This window comes from Schistocerca piceifrons, chromosome 1 (assembly GCF_021461385.2).
Source record: "Schistocerca piceifrons isolate TAMUIC-IGC-003096 chromosome 1, iqSchPice1.1, whole genome shotgun sequence".
Classification (NCBI taxonomy): Eukaryota; Metazoa; Arthropoda; class Insecta; order Orthoptera; family Acrididae; genus Schistocerca; species Schistocerca piceifrons.
The window spans coordinates 561,776,623-561,790,162 of record NC_060138.1 but is presented as its reverse complement, the minus strand read 5'-3'; the positions used below and the strand labels follow the sequence as shown (position 1 = coordinate 561,790,162).

The window sequence follows — 13,540 nt, the reverse complement described above, 5'->3', positions numbered from 1 at the left end:
GGTCCGGTCCCAGGTCGACGGGCACGTGCACCTTCCGCCGACCACTGGCGACAACATCGATGTACTGTGGAGACCTCACGCCCCACGTGTTGAGCAATTCGGCGGTACGTCCACCCGGCCTCCCGCATGCCCACTATGCGCCCTCGCTCAAAGTCCGTCAACTGCACATGCGGTTCACGTCCACGCTGTCGCGGCACGCTACCAGTGTTAAAGACTGCGATGGAGCTCCGTATGCCACGGCAAACTGGCTGACACTGACGGCGGCGGTGCACAAATGCTGCGCAGCTAGCGCCATTCGACGGCCAACACCGCGGTTCCTGGTGTGTCCGCTGTGCCGTGCGTGTGATCATTGCTTGTACAGCCCTCTCGCAGTGTCCGGAGCAAGTATGGTGGGTCTGACACACCGGTGTCAATGTGTTCTTTTTTCCATTTCCAGGAGTGTATAACCTTCTGTTATACATCATTACAAAGAGTATTTAAAAAGGTTTTTTTTCACTGAAAAACAAGTTCAGAGATGTTCAATATGGCCCCCTCCAGACACTCGAGCAATATCAACCCGATACTCCAACTTGTTCCACACTCTCTGTAGCATATCAGGCGGAACAGTTTGGATAGCTGCTGTTATTTCTCGTTTCAAATCATCAATGGTGGCTGGGAGAGGTTGCCGAAACACCATATCCTTAACATACCCCCACAAGAAAAAATCGCAGGGGGTAAGATCAGGGCTTCTTGGAGGCCAGTGCTCTGTCACGGGCTGCCTGGCGGCCGATCCATCGCCTCGGGTAGTTGACGTTCAGGTAGTTACGGACAGATAAGTGCCAATGTGGTGGCGCTCCATCCCGCTGAAATATGAATTGTTGTGCTTCTTGTTCGAGCTGAGGGAACAGCCAATTCTCTAACATCTCCAGATACTGTAGTCCAGTTACAGTAGCACCTTCGAAGAAAAAGGGACCAAAAACTTTATTGGCTGAAATGGCACAGAAAACATTCACCTTAGGCGAGTCACGTTCATACTGAGTTGTTTCCCGCGGATTCTCAGTGCCCCATATACAGACATTGTGACGGTTAACTTTCCCGGTAGTGTGGAAAGTTGCTTCATCACTAAACACAATCTTTGAAACGAAAGATTAATCTGTTTCCATTTGAGCAAGGATAAAATCACAGAATGTACAACTAAATGAAACTTTGTAGCTCCCTTAATTCGCCGACAGATAGTGCTTAGCTCTGCCTTTTGTCGTTGCAGAGTTTTAAATTCCTAAAGTTGTGGTATTCTTTTTGAATCACCCTGTATTATAGTCTCCGAGAAAACAAGTAAATTCCCTGCAGAGAAAGCAAATTAAACTCTCGAGGAAGTTTACGATTGGTCGACAAGCAATAACGTGACATTGGACATAAAGGAAACTAATGCCATGAATTTTAGTTTGAAGAGGGAATATGACAATGTTATCTTAAATGTAGATGGTACCTCTATAGACTGTAACAAATGCAAAATTTCTAGGAATGAATATTTATTCCCAGATGAAGCGGTGTGCACGCACAAAAGTACTTGCAAACAGAATGTCATCAGCATGTTATGCCCTTAGAGTCCTATCATCAGTGTGCAACACGCAGTGTCTTTCACTTGCATACTATTCATATGTACACTCATTTCTTAGCTATAGAACTCTCTTTTGGGGAACAAATGAACAAAAAAAGAACACAATTTTCAAACTCCAGAACAGAGCCATAAAAATAATAACCAAAAATAGTAGTCTTGCTCATTGTAAGGATCTGTTAAATACAGTGGCGATTTCAACTGCTCCGTGTGAATACATTTACCAGTCAGTTTTACACATCAAAAATAACATTGGTAATTACTGCAAAAACAGCCCCGTCCATGACCATGGAACAAGAGCTAGACTCAACCTACAATTACCAAAAAAAAAAAAAAACATTAAACGCAAAACTGCGTTTTCTACCAAGGAAGAAAACTGTACAATACATTTCCACAAGAAATTAAAGAAATTTCAAAATTACACTTACTTAAAAAGGCAACTAAAAAGTACCTGTTACGCAATACATTTTACGCATTGAAATATTACTTAGACAACACAGAGCAGGGATTTGGCTTAAATTATACAAATGAATTATAGTAATGATTATAAAATATCCAACATTCCACACAACAGCTTCACACTATTTTCCTTTCCTTCTTTGTTCCTATTCTAGAAAAACTCATCCCCAAGCTATGCACAGCACAATACTAACAACTTTTCCTTTTTCTGAGCTCAACATCATTGATTATAGAGGGATACTGACTCAGTTTTTCAAGATAGCAAATGAGGAGTTGCGGTACATAAAATGACCCTTAAATCACCACTGTGTGTGTGTGTGTGTGTGCGTGTATGTAGTGTTATGAAATAATGTGTGTGCAATGTGTGCAGTGACTGGCAGTGAGATATGAGTGATCAGTGTGGCATTACATTATGTAATAAGTTATTTGTAAAAAAAGTATTGTACACCTGGAGCAAATCTAATGATTGTCTCTAATTAGAAGTCTGTAAGTGTATGTGTATAGAAATTAGTTTATTTTAAATTGGTCTAAACTTGTAAATACTTAGACATGTCCTGTAAAAAGAGATCTACAGATGAATAAAGCTACTATTACTACCAGCACCTACCGAACGAGGTGGCGCAGTGGTTAGCATACTGGATTCGCGTTCGGGAGGACGACGGTTCAATCCCGTCTCCAGTCATCCTGATTTAGGTTTCCCGTGATTTCCCTAAATCGTTTCAGGCAAATGCCAGGATGGTTCCTTTGAAAGGGCACGGCCGATTTCCTTCCCCATCCTTCCATAACCCGAGCTTGCGCTCTGTCTCTAATGACCTCCTTGTCGACGGGACGTTAAGACAACACTAACCTAACCTCACCACCACCACCACCACCACCACCACCACCACTTTTGTAATCTGTCTGTGTATGTGGTTGTCTGTTAAAATCCCTTCTTGTCAGGATCGGATAGACATAAAAAGTTGAAATTTTTGTCACATACGAAGCTTTAGAGTCTCTTTGCGATTTAACCTCTCAAAGAAAGATATTGCCATTTATGTCACGTAATTTAATACTCGCAAGTTCACACATTAAAATCTATGCGGTACTCCGAGTTGACCTAGAATCATGAAATCGTTCAAGAAGCAGGATTTCGCGGTACAAGTAAGGCCAAAAAATCCGACAGTTTTTAATACGCAATAAAACCACACGAGAAAAATATTTTTTTATTTCATTGCATATCTAATAATATATCTGTCCGTCTTGTTAAGACCCATTTTTTCCAGCAACGGCTAGACATATGACGATGAAATTTATGTCACGTTTTAACGTGTACGTTTCCTTGCCGCTGTAATAAATTTAAACTTCTACGTCAACAACCAAAAGCTACAGCCATTTAGGTACCATATTTTGATGTCTTGCCTATATAGACAGCGATAACAGGCAAAAAGTCGTTTACATTCTCGATTCCCTGGATGCATGAACTGCCTATATACATTACGAAGTTTGTACGGAAACTACGGTGGGCGAGTCCTACTAGCGATTGTCCGAGTTTTTCCCTATATGAAGTCCTAAGCATGCTCCGAATAATGCGGGTTACAAGTTGATGAATCAAGATTCTTACACAGGTATGCAGGATACAAGAAAATTATTAAAAGAAAGAATTGTTATTAAATGGTGGAAGGGTGGCAACTTTATATACTAAAATGACCATTTCAATAAAAGCCCATGAAATGCTGTCTTACATAAAAAAATACAAGGTTGGCTAGACATGCTCTACATTACACATATACCGCCTCTCAAGCTGATAATCAAGATAAAAACATATTTCATGAACTCGGCCAGTACACTTCTATCAATAAATTCGTTAGCAGCGAATCCGACAAACATGACAGAGGCAGCTATTAACGTACGGCAGGCCGACCGACAGACAGAGACACTAACTTCCTAACAAATGCGGACGAGAGACAGACGAGCAAGCAGGCGACGAGAGACTGACCAAGAAAACAAGTAGAATTTAACGAGTAAATGAAACAACATATTACGAATCACTTAACTTCTAACAACCTGCGATGTCTGGCGAAGACCTGGCGCAGCACCCCCAAAACGCTCTCTCGAACCGTCCGCTGCCAGCCGCTTCAACGGACTCATGAAGGCGCGCCGATCTCCCGTCTCACGGCGTCGCAGCTCGCACCGGCCAGACCGATCTCGTGGGTTGACTCCCGATGCTCTCGTGTCGGCCGCGAAGCCACTACCCCTCGCTATGCGGCGCGGCCCACTGGACTCACGTGGCGACCTCACATGCGCCGACGCTCAAGACGGATAAGTCATCTTGTGTCTCAGAGCACGACCGACCAACCGATAGATCCAACCGCTAATGACCACTGCCTGAACAAACTCGAGCAGACTGGCGACAGATAGACTCTGACTGACCAACTGACCGAATGGCGAGCTCATAACGCCCCTTAAATGCATATGAACAGGCAACCTTTCCCACAGAAGGGAGACACCAAAGCTGCGATTGGCACAGCGGCGCCACCGCCAGAAACGGAGGGCGACTGCTTCACACTACTTGCTGCGGCGCGCTCTTCAAAACAGGAATTTCTACCACGGCTCAACGTGTTACGTTTGATATCTGCCGCCGTCGATGTGTAACTTCCCAAAGGCATCAGTAGCACTGAATTCGAAGACAAAGTGTTTCTTTGTGCTTGATGGTTTTCATTCATTTATGATAACAGTAAGTATTGGTTCTTTGGGTCTTCCTGTCTTGCTTCCTAATTGTGTGTGACGCCAATTGTAGTTCTCTACAGAAAGTTCAGTTTTACAGAAAAAAAAGAGACTGCTTCCGAAAAAAAGCACATACCGGTTTTTAACTACACCTGTCTTATTTGCAGGAAGTAGGAGCAACCATCACTACTTCGCGGACTTCCTGCAAGAGCTTCCAAAGGTGGCGTCAGGTCCTCAGTTCGACACCAGCGTGCCGGGAAACGTAACAGGACTGGTCGGGAAACCAGCACTCCTGAGGTGCCGCGTCAGGAACCTGGGGAACCTCACTGTAAGTACGACGACCTCACAGAAAATTCCAAAATCATAATTCTCTTCAGTTTACATGCCGCGTTCAGCCACATTAGGAAACGCACTTGCACACACCTCATCGTAGACTCTACACCATGGCATCCAATTACAGACAAAATAGCATATTTTCGTTCCCTAACCAACTGGTTGCTTAAGGTACCTTTGATTCAGCAACAAAGGAAAAAAAAACTCACCAGGTGCGAGTACGACTCATGCACTGAGGGTTCCGCACAAAATTTTGTGTAGAGACAGTTCATCGATTCCCGGAATCGAGAATCTCTAAGATTTTTGCTTATTATCGACATTGATACTGGCAACGTATCAGTCCCAGACGCTCCAAGATTTTCCAGAATTTTTTAATTTCTATAACATAAATGTGAGATAAAGTCATGCAGGAGACGGGTGAAGGTTATTTCAATTATCAGTAGTTCTGTAATTAGGCTGACTGGTCTGCGAAAGTTTGTTTCTCATACAACTAGAAACGCCATATATACGTGCAGTAATCGCTCGTGGATATCTGACGATGAATAAATTCTGAAACACGTCATATGAAAAATGAAGTCATTTGACTTTCATTATGAGGACCCAGTCAGCCTGAATGAAGAACTACTGATTGTTTTAATGTGAAGTTTGACTAGAAAAGGAATATTTTTTCGTGCAATATAATTACAAATTTAAATTTTTCGTTTTTTTTTCGTTCGTTTTTTCTGCGAATGCCTCGTTCTTGCCAAATATCATGATTCTGGGTTAACAGGACTAGTCTATGTGTTTTCAGGAGTAAGTTTGCGATTATCAAACAATGTGACCTAAATGGCAGTATCTTTTGGTTGCGTCGACATAGAACGTTGTAACTATTACACTGCGAATGGCCTATAGGCCTTATCACGTGGCATAAATTTCATCTTCATTCGTCTAGACATTCCTCAGAAAAGTGGATTCTTAACAGATGGACGTGTAGACAAACAGGAAATGAAAAAAAATGTCTTCGTATGATATGATTACAGATTAATAGTTTTCGTATTTTTCCTTTCGCTATGCTATGAAACCTTCATTCTTCAAAATATTAATGTTCCTAGGCCAACGGGAAGGACCTTATAGGTTATGATGAGTGGCCTGACGAACATTAAAATATATGACATAAATGCCCGTATCTTCTTTTTTGATAAACTAATGGTATTTCATGTTTTGCACAGCCAAGGAGCCATAGAACGCAGTATGTGACATAAATTTCAACTTGGTACATCCACCCATTCCTGAGGAAAGCGTTTTTAAGAGGGGGATATAACGGAAAATGTGAACATTTATTTAAAAAATCATTACAGCCATGTTTATTAATGTACAGATCTAAAATTTTGCATGTGTAAAGAAAAATATCCGTGTTTAACGGATTTATACATAATAATATATGCTGGACTAATATTTTGCCAGAAATTAGAATTTTTAATTTTTTTATTGTCTTTTTTATAAAAAGCTACAACTCAAATTCTAATCATACAATTAAACTGAAGTTATTCTTGTAGTGTTGTGAGAAGATTATAAGACCACTGAAATAAATTTAGTAATTCATGGTACAAATTGTATCATTAACAGAGTTTTTAATTTTGCACATCTTAAAGTTAACTTTCTTGTCTACATACAATCATCTGAAAATCACACTGTAGTTGCAGGACCTCGTATTTTTTAGTTCAAGGGACAGAACAATACGTAGCGAAGATTCCTGATAATTTCAGAGAATTAGGATATATACTTTTTCAGAAAAGGCTTGTAATAACGTAAAAAATGTAAAACAAAGAAATTTAAGTTCAAAGATTTTCTTCTAATTCTTCTACATGTAATAAGCTTACCTCAGTTTTAAAATCCTCCATACTGATAGTCCTCATCCTCAAGGTTTCTCTTCTCTCCTCTTCGAATCTGCCTGGCCTGTATTTGCTGCTAAGTCACTGATCTGTTACCTGTCTTGACCCTGCTCTCGTCGATGGTGTAAAATTATTTGTTGTAAACACATCAGGATCTATACCAACTCTCTTCAGTACTTCAATTCTGCCCTTTTTTCCGTTATTGTAACATATAACTGTATCATAGACACCTATTTTGATTACTTCAAGGCTACAGAATGTCCTTTTTCAGCATCTAATCCAAATTAATTATTGAGGCTTTTATTTGCATTTTGTGTCTTTCCGTAAAGACACTTCCTAAATAAATCTGGGTGTGCAAGAAACCTGAATGGGGGCGTCATTGCATTCATAACAGTTTCTGGTAGTGAGTGTTTATACGAATCCGTCTCATTTTTGTTCTTGAACTTACACCAATCGTCTTTCGAACAGAGATTTTGCATTGCTGTTTGGTCAGTCTGCGGAAAAAAAATCACACACGTCACACCTCATTGCCTCTAAATTATGTGTTTTTTTCTGGTAACTCCGCCACAAAATAACTGAAGAGAATGAATTTCTTTCAGAGAAAGCCAACCTTTTCCTTCTAGTGGTTTTCCATCCTCAAGTACTTCACCTTTCTTCTCTTTCAGCAAGCGACGAAGCCTACTACCAAGTCTCCTTTGGATGTGGCCAACACATGCCAACATTTCTATTGTTTTACTTTACGGATTTTTATCTGTTACAGCTTTGAACGAAGAGCAGTTCCCAAGGTATTTAGTATCACACGGGTTCTCGTATCTGGAGGAGATACAACTGTAGCAACCTCCATGCCCCCATTTGAGCCACTATAATTTTTAGAGCATGTTACTGCATGCTTTTCTTGCCACAGATTATCACTGTCTTCATTGTTGGATATTTTCCTTGTTGCAAACTGGTGGTAGTATTTAGACATAATTTCTACATCTAAAACTTTACCTTGGTTAATACCAGTAATAGATGCAACTTCATACAGAGATGTGTGACCCCTTTTCATCCAGGTCCCATCTAAAGACACACATAGGTCAGAAACATTTGTAGGAGATTCACTGTCATGAATATCTACCCCAAGATTTATTTCTTTTTGGTTTATTTCCACTAATTTCTCCATTGATTTCATCATTGAAACTTTGGCAGTATCGCATACAGGCATCAGACATTTCTTCATTCATTTGTTCAAACCTTGCACAACGTTGAGACATATTCAGAAAATCACACAATAAATTACCTCCATCCCTGCCGTATCCAAGGCATGTCAGAGCAAATGTTAACCTGAAATTGATTTCATAGGTACCAGTGTCACTTTTTCTGGAGTAGGAAAATGAAAATCATAGTCACACGAATTACAAATTAATTTAAATCACAAGCTATTCCCACTTTTGTTTCTTCAACAACAATCATGTATTCGGTAATTTTACAGCTAACACACGAACATGAAAACCCTATAGCCTGGCAGAAAAGCTCTAAATTAATAAGTCTGAATCCAGTGGAATCCTTATCAACATCATTTACGCACCTGTACTATCCCCCTGTCCCAAGTTCCGATGCTGAAGCTGAGAGCTTCATTTCGAGCTGCTTCCTCTTTCTTGTTGGTAATCCGATTTCCACGACACCTCCGTTTTCTAAACACAGTTTTTCCACTACCCATTATGCTTAAATCTTGACTTACACTTAAAGGTTTGCGAATTCAAGCTTCCACCTACTGATATGGGATAGTATAAGATATAGATGTCAGCCAGAGATATAGATGTCAGCCAAAAATATCGAGAGAAAATAGCCTTCACACTGAAAAAGATTCCGCTGAAGCAAGCAGTTTATCAAATGTCGGGAAAGGTGAGAGTGGTCACCATTGCTGAGTTAATCAGTTTAACAATGAAAAGGCATTTGTAAAGCTGCTATCATGATAAATTCACCCAGAACATAGACTAAACTGTGTAGGTCAAGAAAATAATATTTTTGAAAAAACGATTTTTTTTAAAACAAAATCCATTACATCCTCGCTTAATAGTCGTATAGACAGGCAGAAAACAAGAAGAATCGATAGAGGTTCGGTTTTTACTGATGGAGGTTCGGTTTTCACCGGAAACCTAGAATTTAGTCGTTCTGAAGAGACTCACGGAAAGGAATAGTTATTCCGTCGAAGAAGTCAGCGAAATAATTCAGAAAACCAAAACAGAGAACACATGGAGAATAGATAACATTATGTTGAAGGGAGTATATCACATGTCCATAGAATAAGGAGGAAGGGTACCGAGTATAAAAGCATAACAGTTTCGAAAAAGCTGGGCTACTACTGAGCTATTGCACAAGCAAAACTCCTCGTTTTAGGATAAGACATGATGTAAATAAATGAAGTACTAAGTTTAGTGCTTCATATGTGTGCTAACACAGACGTCACGAAACTACGAAGCAAGGCTACTCAGGTGTTTTGAAAAAGTTGACCGGAGCGTGGATGGCACTCTGTTGTGTTCAGTAATAAGGGTCCGTTCTGTCCGCATGGGAGTGACGGACGCACCAGTGTATGGCGTAGACCAGTGGAGTAGCCTATTCTAGATTGCATTCGCTCAGAACATACTATTACAATCCCAGAGTTCAGGGCGTGGGGCGCCATCAGTTACAAATCGAGTTCTCATTTGATGTTTCTGTAGTGCAAAGTAACCAGTGCCGCTACATTGTAAGGTTGTTATCCCCGTAATAGCACCATTTTTTCGACAGGGAGGGGGTGTTCTTCTTCAACGGCACAAAGGACGCCCACATATGGCCGTTGCGATGCAATGTGCTCTTCTTTGTGTATAACGACTGCCCTCGCCAGCTTGTTCACTGTATTTCTCGCCAGCTGAATGCGGGGAATGATGAGACGGGAACTTATTCATTCTCCAAGGCCCGCAAGAACCGCTGTCTAATCCAAATGAAAGATATTAGATGCATGATCGCTTGCACACCAGAAAATACATCTGCCTTGCTGATAGAGGGCACTTTACCCTATACTAATGCTACTTTTTGAGCACATGCCTGTTTCATTTGGTCCGAATCATCCAAAGTTTCGACTGAGATATCTCTGGAACAACAATTGATAATGGAAAATTACTTTCAGAAGTACGAATGTAAGGCAAAGGCTCATGAAAGTAAATCCAGCGATACAATCTAAAACATATGCAAATATTATTTTCAACGGATACTTACGTTTTTATAGGTAATCAATTGAAATAAAGATCACGAAAGGAGTGGCTTTAGTTGCACAGAATTGGGTCATCTAGATCCCGTGAAGTTCACGCTTGAAATAAACGAAACGCGCGGCTATTGCACATCCCGAGATGCAAACGTGAACCCCACTTTGCTCGTAATCGCAATGCAACTCAGGTACTGCGACGCAACAAACGCTGCAGTTATTGTTATTAACGCTGTTAATAACTGGACTGCAAACAATGCAGATGTCCATTCACAAAAATTCGTATAACTACCATTTACCTCTGTTATATCCTAGATCAGCCATTACTTGTCTTTATCCTAGCCTGTGATATTCGGTTTTACGTTAACTTTATGGCCCTTCTAGTGTTGACAAAACTTTGAAACAAGTATGAAAGTATTTCTACACCAGCAAGCAATGGCATTCTAGTACTGTGGTAAAAATCAATAAAGCACGAAGGAACAAAACCTTTCCTTATTTTTCTATGCGTGTGAGTGAACATCTGTATCGTTTCTAGTCCACTTGATAACTGTGTAAATAGCAGTAACTAGAGTGTTTGTTGCATCGTAGTACGTCAATCACATCTCGATTATGAGCAACGTAAGGTTCACGCTTGCAACTCGGGATGTTCAATAGCAGAGCGTTTCTTATATTTTAAGCTTCAGCTTCACTTACCAATTTCTCTGAATGCAGCTGATGTAATGCGATGCAACCACCGCAGTTAGTTTTTAACATTCATCATTTATAACAGTATGAACCCCTGGAACACGTAACTTTGAGATTATAGTGTACGTATACCTGAATATGATATTAATGTATGTTTTGAAAGTTGTAGTTAACCTCCTCACCTTCTTTTGGCATAGAAAAAAACAGCAGCAGAGATAAGTCTGTGATAATGTTTATTTTGCGTATATAGTGAGAACTACGATGAACATGTCGTAGTACAAACGTATAACACATTACATATGATGTTGAACGAGCCAAAGGTAATCTCATTCGATAGAGCAAAAACTTTATTCCAAGGTATCTGATAATTCCTCCCTCTCGCAGATGAATGAGGGCACTTCACACACACCCACACACACACACACACACACACACACACACACACACACACACACACGCACACACTGTTAGAAAACTAACGGCCAAATTTTTCGAAGACGTAACATAGATTTATTCTCCACTTTGCACTTCGACGTGTAGGTGCCACAATTAGAGATCTTCAGCGTTCTTATTTATCAAGATTAATTTATAGTGCCTACAATGTCATCTGAGATACAGCTTTGCAGATAACAGGTAAATTGAAAATAGTAAACAATCCTGTAAGTATGTTCTGAGTAAAACGCTTCCCTCTAGAAACTACGTAAAGACACCCACAGAAGTTTCTAATTTAAGAGATTTCATTTGAAATACATATGTCGTGAAAATTATGAAATTAAGATCAATAGAAAGGCAAGGAAGCTGCAGTAACAATAAAAACATTAAATCGAATGATTATCGTGTTTCATGAAACCTTCAGAGTTAAGTGATTCAAACGGTTAAGCTCTACTCCAACACTGCTTGGCTGCTGAACAAAATTCCGGAATGCCTTTTCCCCTTTAATACAATCACGCTGTGCACAAGCAGCTTCTAATGAGATTAGAGCCGCTCTGGAAGGGATTGAGACAACATTTGTGGAAGGTTAACAGTGAGACAATGTTCGCTGTAGGTTTCCTCTGTGGAAGGAAAAGGATGCCCACGGAGTAGCAGATATTTGCCTCAACTCACAAAGAAAGGAAATGGACTGATAGGAAATTCCCCTGTAAATGATGGAAAAATTTGCTAGAGATACATGAGATTTCTCAGGAAGCACCTCTATTTCCAGAGACAGTGATTACCATGTCTAACAGATATGGAGAAACATTTTGAGGTTTTTTCTTGAAGAATGTTTCGTCGATCTTTTGTTTAGACTCAAATGAGAACCTATTCTTTTATTAGAGATTCTTAGAATGATTTATCAATTTCCCTAGGGTATCATTTTTCATCACGGTATCATTGTACATAACAGGGATTCATTTATAATTTGACTATCTGTTAGTCGTTGCTTCCCTCACATATCAGTAGTTTTTTAATTATGTGAGATAAAGGGTAAGTAAGTTAGTAATTTTACGAGATGTCTGTGTATGTAATGGTAGAGAGACGTATGTATATAAAATGTATGCAGTTCCAGTGTACAGTTACATAATGAATGCGTTTCTGTTATTTTGTTATATGTCGAATCTGAATGTATGCATTATACTTTCTAACTATATTTTATAAAATGCGTCGATTCATTAAATTTGTGCAGAAGTACAGTCTTTAGGTGATTCTCTGGCTCAATAGTGATGTGAGATTTTACCGCCAGAGGAACACCACTTTAATGTGTTATATTATCTTCATCCATCTTCTGTGATGGCTAATTTCGGATTAAAATAGTCAGATAACGAATCGTAATCAAATGCGACCTCTCCAAAAGCCTCTCACTTCCCACATGTAAAGGTACGACTCTCTGTTTGTCTTACAGCTTTTAAATCACGCCGTCGTTGTAAGTCTTCAGGGATCTTTGAAGCTACAAGAGACGCGTGACATTCAGCACCTAAAATGTGAAGCATTTGTGGCTCTTCTACTGTCACTGTAGTTCTTGAGGCCACCTGACGTTCTGCATCGAAGCCCCGGCGGACATGGGACGGCTCAGAGTTTTGTCGGATTCCACTAAATTTCGCAACCTGAGCTCTTAGAACTCTGCTCTGAATCAGATTAATGTTTGCGAGGATTATAGTAGTAGTTTTACTTAGATGTTGTTTTCAGCCTGTGCCAGATGGTGTAGAAACTCAGTGTCATAAACCAAGCGCCCAGTAACATTGAATATGTACTGTAAGGACATAGTCAACGGACACTAAGATTCGCCAATCATCACGCCAGCGTCGTGTCTGCATACCACTCTTGTGTACCATATTTAAAAATGTTAAAAATTCCCAAAAGGATACAACATTCTAAACTAGCCTATGGTCTTCGTGAAGGTTGTAGCTATTCCGTACCAAATATCTACAAAGAGCGGTAGAATCCTGGAAAACCTAACAGACGGAGCTACTTTCGTACTTATACTATTAGTAAGGATGTGGAAGTATGGACTGGTATGGATTAAACACGCTGAGGGCTGCGTAAACATCGTATTGTAGCTGTTACCCAAGTACGCGTCACGTGCCAGTAAAATAAAATGAAATGTGCGTATGGCTTTATTGGCAGGGAGACAGCGGCTGAGATGTTCGGAACCTTGGTCAAATTAGTTTTATTTGAGAACTCTTCGGTGACTCCCACGTC

At 40.2% G+C, this 13,540-nt stretch overlaps 1 protein-coding gene across 1 annotated transcript in view; it reads left to right on the top strand.

Moving 5' to 3' along the window:
- LOC124796438 (zwei Ig domain protein zig-8-like) overlaps nucleotides 1–13,540 on the top strand; it is a 118,136-nt gene that overhangs the window by 67,190 nt on the left and 37,406 nt on the right. Inside the window, exon 2 of the mRNA XM_047260636.1 lies at nucleotides 4,924–5,084. Coding sequence (XP_047116592.1) covers nucleotides 4,924–5,084 — 161 coding nt within the window. The remainder of the gene's footprint in view (nucleotides 1–4,923; nucleotides 5,085–13,540) is intronic.